We start from the raw sequence: 9,773 nt of genomic DNA, 5'->3' as shown, positions 1-9,773 counted from the left end.
AGTGGACCATATCTCTAAGTGAATTTTATCGTAAGGTTAAAAGTCGAAGTTTTTCTTATTATTTAAATTTAAATATTTATATTTTGGTACATCAAAAATTTAAACTTTACAAACAGATTGCAACCATGTATGATTAATAATAATAAAAGATTAAAAAATTACCTTTTTCATACTATATATGGTTTTTCTCGTAAAAAAATTAGAAAAAATATTTTTAATCATATTTATTTCTAAATTTTATGTATAGATACTAAGTAGATCTCACGTGGTATGAGTGGAAAAAACGTGTAAGTTTTGCCTAAAAAAAGTTTTTTCTGTATTGGATAAGAAAAGGCCACGTAGAAATTGATGACCTGGCAGAAGAAGTATCCAGCATTCCGGTGTGAGCTTTCGTACACAAGAATAACTCCGTGAAACACAAGGAGAACGTGAACGGCACTCATTGAATCATGTTAAAATATACGGCCAAGATCGGATCAAAAATCAGAAAACCACCATGATCAATCATAGCGCCACGGGACCCACTAAACACGTACACGCACTCTCTCTGCTTTGAGAGCACTATATATACCTCTCTTCTTTGAACTAGAAGATTTCAAAGCAGAGAACGTAAAAGAAAAGCCAAAGCTATAAAAGAAGAAAAAACTTAGTAATTAGAATCAACGGTTAGGATTTTCTCGATCGAAAATGTCGTGGCAAACGTACGTTGATGAGCACCTCATGTGCGATATCGATGGCCAACGTCTCACCGCCGCTGCCATTATCGGTCACGATGGCAGTGTATGGGCCCAGAGTACCAGCTTCCCTCAGGTTGCTTCTCAATCTTTGTATCTCTATTTTTTGTCCTGATCTGTTTGTTTGGATTGTTGTTTTTTGTTCGTTAATTGCTTTATTTTTTCTAGATTTGAATTCGATCTGGTTTTATTAAATATAAACATAATAATCTTCATTTCCCTAATGTAATTCCTGCGAAAGTATCTGTCTTTGACAATCTACCTCTTACATTAGCAAATTATCAACTCTTTATTATGTGTTTGGTCTGTCATTATTGTGATCTAAATGATTTCATTGACACTCATATTGGTTTTATCGGATTGTATGCAGTTTAAGCCAGAAGAGATTGCTGCCATCATGAAAGATTTTGATGAGCCTGGATCTCTTGCTCCAACTGGGTTGCACCTTGGTGGTACAAAGTATATGGTGATCCAGGGAGAATCCGGAGCTGTGATTCGTGGAAAGAAGGTTATTAATTGTTTTATATAATTGGGTTTCTCATATTATTCTCGTTATTATAATCGTTCTGATTGATCTTGATTTACTATCAACCATTTGTTTTTTGCCTAAAAAGTTTTAGCGTTTTAGAATATGCATACTGCAACTTTATAAGCAATTTGGATTAATTTTATTATATCGAAATGGAATGTAATGCAATATTATCCAATGCATTACGTTATATTTTGATATCACATGCCAAATGTAGCCTTGGTGCATAACTGTTGTCAAATGCAGTATATCAGGCCTGATTATTAATGATTTATCTTGTTGGAAATGATTCATATAAATCTTCAATAGATTCGAGCAAAGTTCTATGCATGCACCTTTATTATGATTAATGGGGCCAGCTTATAGGTCTTTCCACTATTGAAAATATCTTAGGTGAGTAACTCCTGTAAAGTCTGTCATTGATGTTGTCTAGAACTTTATTCTTCTGTTTAACATTTCATTATGGATCTTAAGATCCCACTTTGTTTCGAACAAATGATAATAAAGCTTCAAGAATTTCATTCTTTAGACCACCTTTAAGAGTTGTTAATTACTTTAGTCATGGCTTATTGGTCCCTTTCTTTTGGTCTCTAATGTGCACAGGACTAGTAAACATATGATTTTAATGACAAGTTGCTTTTGCTTTTATAAAGTTTAATTGACATAGTGTCCCCAGCTCTTAGGTGTCCCTAATATATTCTTTTCATGTTCGATGGAAACATTTGGAAGGGATTAGCATTACTAAGGTGCTAAGTAGCACAATGACAAGTAAAATTTTCGAGTTTTTTACCATATTGGTATTTGGTAGAAACTTATCTGTAAATACATGTCGACGCATTGAACTTGTGATGAGTTGTATCTAATTAAGCGATACAAATTGAATATTTCATCATATTATTCTTGTCTGATATATTTTGAATACAATTTATAGGGTTCTGGTGGCATCACTGTGAAGAAAACCAGCCAGGCTCTTATTATTGGCATCTATGATGAGCCACTAACTCCAGGACAGTGCAACATGATTGTAGAGAGGCTGGGTGATTACCTCCTTGACCAGGGCCTGTAGGCCTCATCTTAGCACCATGGACCATCATGGTTGTCAAATGCTGATTTCTGGTTTGGGCTTGCAGCTGGCCATGAACTGGCATTAATGATTTTGCTGAAAATAACGTTGTGAGGACAGAAACAGTGAAATTTTTTTTTTTTCTTTTGTTGGTGATTTTAGGTTCATTGCTTTTTCTTCTGGTGTTAATTTATGTGTATTCATGATCCCTCTGTTATGCTTGGATTAAGTTTGGATATCTAAAGTTCGAATATTTTGGATTTATATTATACTGTTATAATATTCTCTTGATTTTCAATACCAATGTCTTTGGCTTTCATTACAAGGATTCATGGAATGTATTTTACATTAAGGACGTTAATGGCTTCTATTATACGTAAATATGCCAATTGATTGACATTAAGGAAAATTTCCCTTGAGATTGGAAGAAGAATTTCGCTTTTTAGCAAGACAATTTATGTGGTTAAGCAATGCGAAATGAAAGTGAAATGGCGTTGTTACTACAAAAAATAAACATTAAACATAAAAATTATGGAAGGAAAATACTATACTTTGTCCATGATTCCGTACACATGGATAAAATCAATAAAAATACTAAAAAGGTAAATTTTTTTAAAAAATTATTATATTTAAATACTAAAAAGGTAAATTTTTTTAAAAAATTATTATATTTTCTTTTAATGTATGGTAAAAATATATCTTTATTTTAATAAAAACTTTATTTCCATTGGTTTAATTCACAATAAGGCTTGGTGGCTTAATGAGGCCGAATAGCATCCTAACTGCATATGATTTATTAAATTGATAAAAATTCAATATCCTTATAAAATGAAAAATATTATATATTAAAAATGTTTTTAGAAGAATATTAATAAAAAAGTTAAATCAATTGGATTTTATTAAACATTAAATAGATTTTAAATTCAAATCTTTTTGACTATAAAATTTTTTATCAATTTAATAAGTTAATAAATAGCTACACTTATCAAGTAGTTCACCGTATTATTTCATTTATTTGAATTCATTGACAACCCTGTGAATAAAAGAATATATATTTTTTTAATTATCGGCATGGTTATACCGTTGATTGTTGGACAAGCTCTGAATAATACTTTAGGGAAGGAAATTTTTATTATTCGGGCCGAAGTCTGTTTACTTTCTTCATCGTAGCCCAATCAAACTAAAAAGGAAAAGATTGGAAGGGCATTAACGTCATTGGAGGAAGCCTGCAAAGCCGAGTCACAAAAACCCTAATTTACTCCCCGTGTCTATATATACACTCACAAAAGCTCAATGGATCGACAGTGCCGTTTAACTCTTCTTCTTCTTCATCTCGGTGTTCTCTTTGTATGAGTATAAGGTGGATCTGAGTTGAATTATATTTTTGTTTCTTGTGATATGATTTTGAAAGGATAAAAAATTGAAGCAGGGATTGTGTGTATCGGCGCTGTGCTACGAAAGTGCACTTTGAATCCGAAAGAGTTCCCTGCTATATAACATCTGGGGAAGATGGGCAGTTGTGTTTCATCCATAGTTGAAACTTTTCAACAATCATCTTCCCCACATTTTTTTTCTTTCAAGTTTTAGATTTGTTTCATATTACTATATTTATTGAATTTCATTATAATTTCGTAATAAAGAATTATCAATTATAAATGTTTTAACTTTAAAACTAATTTATGTAAGTTTTTAACATTCTTCATAAATGTTGTATCTGTTTACCTAATGCCCCGGACTGAGGAGTAGTTCAAAGACCCAGAAAATGGTGGAGTCCGTGAACATGATTTCACACAACGACAGTGACACCCAGCTATCTGAGTAACTGGCATTCTCTGACGACAAGTCGTTTCTCCTAAAAATTCCATTAGATTTTGCGTATCAACAAACTTATAATAATTATTATTATTTATGCTACAAAATTAAAAATTAATAAAAGAAACTTGAGAAATATTGTCTAACTTTGCTTCTAAGTCAAACCAAGAGAGCAGCCGAAATTATCTTAAAAAAAGTGATGTGATACGGTCCGGTCCATTTCCCTTTAAATTGAATCCGATACTTAAGAAACCAAACTGGGCAGAAAAGCTGAAGAATCTTTTCAGAATAGCAAATGACAAGTAGAAACATTTACTCCAATAATTTTACAATTTTGTCAAGAAACTCATATTCAACAAATATAGGATGGAAATTACTTGCATATGCATAGATCAGGAATATAGCCATACTTATAGATTAAAATAATTAAAATAAAAATTTTTAAAAAAGTGTTTGAACTTTATCAATAAAAAATTAATTTAGTCCGTCGTGATCTATTCATTGGTTAATTTAGCATAATGTCTCACTTTATAAATTCTAACATCTTATTTAAAGCATTTTATTCAATTCACCCCTCTCCTTTCGAGAATTTATATTAGATTTTATATTACAAATTCAAGGGTTTTTTTTTTTTTTTTTTGACAAGGGTGAGAAAAATATATATATAAAAAAAAGACCATCAATTTTCATGAAACCATAAAATTAGAACCAAAGGATGGAAAACATACATTGTTGTTTTTTCAGTTTATAAAATTATAATCTCTCCGAATGGAAGAATGCATTTGAGAAAATTATGTTATTTTAATAAATTTTACTTTTTCCTTCAATATTACTTTCCTTAAATATTTTTTTTCTCCCATCTCCACAAACAAACCCTTATATAAAAATACAAATTAGAAATGTAAAGATAACTTTTTTTTTTTTTTTTGTGAACGGGAAAGATAACTAATTCTCCATCTTGTTGCTTAGAAATGAGGCATCATTTCTTTTTTTTTTTAAAAAAAAAAAGAGAAGGCAAGAATGGACAAAATCTTTCAACCAACTAAAGAATGGCACCACATATGAAGAAAGAGTAAAGAGATCAATAAAAGGAAGAGGTTGCCAAGTTCCTGCAATGGATTGGTCCGTGTGTCCCGTACCATTATGCCATTTAACATGTTTCTTGCACAAGTTTGTCTACATAGCTACATACATGTGTGTCATCTAAGAAGCAAGTCAAGACATAAAATTGTACACATGACACTTTCGTATTGGCTCTCAATCCAACAAACATCGTACCGAGTGTTTTTAGTATTAATCTCAAAATTGATTGGTTGGTCGATGGAATTCAAGGGAAGGTTGGATAAGATTGGACCCTAAAACAAATGATGTGGTGAAGGCTAACCTGCCCATCAAATTTTGGTCACAACGCTTTTTGGTCTTTTGGGTTCGGTGATCTGACCCCCACCCTTGTCCTCGTATCACTATTCCCTTATCCTTGCATCCTTTTTATCACCTTCCTCCTGCGGTGTTCTCTTTGGGTCTCTTGCGGGAAGTTTTGACAACTGATATAACATTTATCCGTTAGCAATTTTTCCTTAATTTTTAATAAAATATTATTTTAATTTTTAAAAATTCATTCAAATGTTATGTGGTTAAAAATATTCTTTATTTTGTATTTTTACGATCTTTGTCTTGTAGTTCCTCACTCATAGGATAAGTGTGTAGAGATTATTCATTTTATAATCTTTTGTGATTTAATTTCTATGCATTAATTAAGTTTTTGCAGGGGTGCAATATGAAATTTAGAAATTTCTAATGCATAAATTTTAGAAATTCGTTTAATTCATAAAAACTGAAAATTATATGCAGGGGTGCAATATGAAATAATTTCTTTTTCTGAAGTTTATACTTTATATGAACATATAAAATAAAACGATTGTATTATTCTTGTAAGGATTACTTTTGACCTATAATGTTTGCTGGTGGGGAACTTGATTGTTTGATGTTTCACGTTTCTGATTTTGCAAAATTCAGATTTGACAGATAACACAAGTTTTGCCTATTTCATCCACTTTACCTTTCGATATATAAAAACTTTTTTTTTATAATAAATTTTCTTTAAATATATGAATTTTTTAAAATTAATTCCTCATAAATTATTATTAGACCACCCCTTTTTATATATTTTATTATATTTTGATTTTTCGATAAAATAAAATTTAATTCGACAGTGGCCATATGTCTATATCAATATAATATGTAAATGCAATGCAAGCCACTCAAATTTCAAGTAGGTAAAAACGCATAAAATATAATCAATAATTATATTATTATTTAATAGATATAATATAAAACTCTCCGGGACGGTGGTGCCCATGGTTTTGCATTCCTTTTCTAAAGGCACCCCATAAGTCAAATTTCTCTCCTCACTTTTTTACAGCATGCTCCTTTTTTTTTTTTAACAGAGATAGTACGGTACAATATTATATTTTTACAGTGCTGTAATTTCAGCAAGCTTCAAATTCAAATTCATCAATTACTACAAAGCCTATTAATTAAAAATAACTTATATAGGATAAGAAATAATTGATTACTAGACAATAAGAAAGGGATAAAACTTCGAACCTTTTGGTTCTATGGTGTCACCTCTCCCCGCTGGAATCAGGGGCGGAGCTCTATTGCGGCCTAAAGGGGCCGTGGCCCCCCAAACAAAATTTATTTAAAAAAATTTTCTTATGAAAATGATATTTTAATTTGTCATAATAGAGAAAAATTACATTTGACCTCCTAAAATTAGAAAAAAAAAAATTCATTTGACTCTCCTAAAATAATTGTAGTAACTCCGTGTCTAACTAGAATAGAGGATGAGTCATATTGGGTATAAAAAATTAGATACATATGACTAATTGATATGTTGGAATAAACCCAAGAAATCTAGAAGGTGTTTTTTTGTTCTTGTTCAATATTTTTGGCCCAGATTTGACAAGGAGAAGTCTTTGATTTATTTTCTTCTATATGGTAAAGAATTTTTGAGAAGAAAAAGCTGCAGCCATGTTAAGTAAAATGGGGCATTTGGGTATTAGAGAATGAGTCAATGTGGATGGGTTTGAGTCCATAAAGCTTATCCTTTAGTTGTAGGAGACAAGGTCAAGAAATTCAAACCATATAAGAAGAAGAAGAAGATAATATCGAATCTAAAAGATAAGGCAATTGAGAAATGTTGTCAAGATGAGTTGTGAAAATGACCTTACTCTTACAAAGTGCATGGAGAATCCATACACTTCTCTCCTAATGTCACTATTTTATTCATCAAACACACCTCAATGATTACTATAATTATCAAAATTAACATATATTCTCTCTGTCCCTTTTTGTTTGCATGGTTTGACAAAACATGCATATTAAAATTTTAGTCAATAAAAGTTATTTTGTCATTCTTTATTTTAACAACTCATTAAGATACCAAACTCCTTCGTCCAATGAATAATTATAAAGGTTATTATAGAAAAAATAATTGTTTGCATATTTAAATTTTAAAAACCTTACAAACATTTTGGGACATCCAAAAAATAAGCAACAAGCAAACAAAATGGGATGAATGGAGTATATATATATATATATATATATATATATATATATATATATATATATATATAGTTGCACATTTCTTAGCTACAGGTTACCATACCATATTTGCGATATAATTATTTTTTTGAAATTGATTTGTCTAAACTGGGTCCATGATCCTACATATGAAATAAACTAAGAAAATATGAATTTTTATTAAAATTAGAATATTTCTGACTACATACTGAAAAAAATTTCTATTTTTATTGGTTTAATCAATGAATGGAGCCATGGATCTGCTTTAGGTAAATGTAATCATCGGTTTATTGAGCAAAATTAGTTGTTTTAATAGTCCGTTGTTTGAGTAGCTAGTAGCTATTTGAGTAAGTAGTAGTTGTTTAAGTAGTTTTTCATAAAATGCTAAAAATTAAATGTTACGGGATTCACTTTTTATAAAATGTTACCTCAATCTTTAAAAATTAATTTAAACGTCATATTACCAAATACTATAAAAATAACATTTAGTATCCTTAAAATGATAAAAGCACTTAAAAAGTTATTTTCGAACACGATCCTCATCTCTAATTTATGATTATTTAATAATAGCTTTCGTTTTCTCAAAGAAGATAAAAGAATATTTATCTATGCTGAATGTACGTGTCTCTCATATATCCAGCTAATGATAAACTATAATAAATTTTCTTTAAAAAACAAATTATGATAAATCTTAAAAACAAATAATAATAAGGAATCATAGAAACTACATGTCACTAGCTGTGATGGATACTTTATCCTGAAAAGTAACCAACCCCAAGTCTTCATACACATGTATCATATTTTTGTATATATAAGTTCTCCATCAAGGTTGTTTCAAGCTCCATTGTGGGTGGTTTTCTTTGTTGCCTCTCTATTCATTCGCTTTTATTGTATCTTCTTCTTCTTCTATCCTCTCATCCATGGCTGAAGGTGTAGAGCAAATACTTCAAGCTCAGAAAGATACGCATGCAAGGCATGAAAATGAAAGGATGATGAGAAAAGATGATGATAATGATGATAATTCAAGTAATACCGTATCAACTTCTTCAACATCAGATTTAGCAGATGACGACGACGACGATGATGATGATGCATCATCACCAACCTCAACCTTACTTTCTCCATCTTCAAATTCCAATAATGGTCCTTTGTTTCAGTTATCTGACCTCATGTCCCATTTACCCATCAAGTAAGTATATATGTAAACAATTAATTAACTTGAAAATTATTTGGTTTAATCTGCTTTTTCAATATTGTTTGTATATACTTAGAATTTATCTTTATTGCTACGCAGAAGAGGATTATCAAAGTATTATCAAGGCAAGTCTCAGTCTTTTACATCTTTATCAATAGTAACAAGCATTGAAGATCTTCCAAAAAAGGAAAGTCCTTGCAGAAGAAAAATGAGGGCATCTAAAAGTTTTGGAAATGGATTAGATGCTTACAAACCTTATACACTTCCAAAACCTATCATATCAAAGAAGGTCTCACGAAGTTCCTTGTCATCTTCATTTTTTCCAGGTAGAAGAGGCAATAGTTTTCTAAATAACAGCAGACCTCCTCTAGCTCCAATACTAAAGAGGTTTTAATCAGTAGAGTTATGTATATTATATATATCTTGAGTTATGTATATTATATATTTCTTGAGTTGCTTCACTTGATGTAGAACAAATTTTTTTGACTGTACATGAAAATCTTAATGAGAGAGTGGTATATTATTTCTCTCTTTTCCTTTTTCTTCTGAAAACAGTACACAGAGTTTGCATGTATCTTTCTTAAGTTACTAAATCGCTATATGTTCATTGCTAAAAGGATCGTGAAATATAATTAGTAATCAAAATTGTTGATTCCATAAAATATATGTTCTAGCTTTAGAGAAAATTCTTATGAAATAACATCAATTAATAATTTAACAATTTGTTTTCTTCTCTATCAGATCAAATCTTCTAATCATAAGCTATACTTTTTAAAGCTACAATTAAAAACTTTATCTTCATATTTCCATAATATATATATATATATATATATATATATATACTTGTTGCAAATG

At 30.2% G+C, this 9,773-nt stretch overlaps 2 protein-coding genes and 1 non-coding gene across 3 annotated transcripts; all 3 read left to right on the top strand.

Annotated features, from left to right (window-relative positions):
• The first annotated feature begins 583 nt into the window (after positions 1-583).
• LOC105631530 (profilin-3) lies at positions 584-2,467 on the top strand. Its single transcript, XM_012213676.4, has 3 exons — positions 584-810; positions 1,105-1,242; positions 2,195-2,467. Exons 1-3 carry the CDS (start codon positions 688-690, stop codon positions 2,327-2,329), a joined length of 396 nt encoding a protein of 131 aa, XP_012069066.1. The 5' UTR covers positions 584-687; the 3' UTR covers positions 2,330-2,467.
• A 1,281-nt stretch (positions 2,468-3,748) lies between these two features.
• LOC119370762 (small nucleolar RNA snoR135) lies at positions 3,749-3,894 on the top strand. Its single transcript, XR_005178315.1, has one exon. It is a non-coding gene; the product is annotated as a small nucleolar RNA snoR135 (small nucleolar RNA).
• A 4,656-nt stretch (positions 3,895-8,550) lies between these two features.
• Positions 8,551-9,454, top strand: LOC149499403 (uncharacterized). The gene is made up of 2 exons (XM_089718541.1): positions 8,551-8,912; positions 9,018-9,454. The coding sequence occupies exons 1-2, from the start codon at positions 8,644-8,646 to the stop codon at positions 9,310-9,312; spliced, it is 564 nt and encodes a 187-aa protein (XP_089574667.1). The 5' UTR covers positions 8,551-8,643; the 3' UTR covers positions 9,313-9,454.
• The last annotated feature ends 319 nt before the right edge of the window (positions 9,455-9,773 follow it).

This window comes from Jatropha curcas, chromosome 1 (assembly GCF_041381405.1).
Source record: "Jatropha curcas cultivar XTBG-Jc1 chromosome 1, XTBG_Jcur_1.0, whole genome shotgun sequence".
Taxonomy (NCBI): Eukaryota; Viridiplantae; Streptophyta; class Magnoliopsida; order Malpighiales; family Euphorbiaceae; genus Jatropha; species Jatropha curcas.
Note: the sequence above shows the minus strand (reverse complement) of the source record. Positions and strands in the feature narration are given on the sequence as shown.

Coding starts and splice junctions, on each gene's coding strand:
- LOC105631530 (XM_012213676.4), top strand. CDS start 688: ATGTCGTGGCAAACGTACGTTGATGAGCACCTCATGTGCGATATCGAT. Junction 811..1,104: donor AGAGTACCAGCTTCCCTCAG/GTTGCTTCTCAA, acceptor GATTGTATGCAG/TTTAAGCCAGAAGAGATTGC. Junction 1,243..2,194: donor CTGTGATTCGTGGAAAGAAG/GTTATTAATTGT, acceptor TACAATTTATAG/GGTTCTGGTGGCATCACTGT.
- LOC149499403 (XM_089718541.1), top strand. CDS start 8,644: ATGGCTGAAGGTGTAGAGCAAATACTTCAAGCTCAGAAAGATACGCAT. Junction 8,913..9,017: donor ATGTCCCATTTACCCATCAA/GTAAGTATATAT, acceptor ATTGCTACGCAG/AAGAGGATTATCAAAGTATT.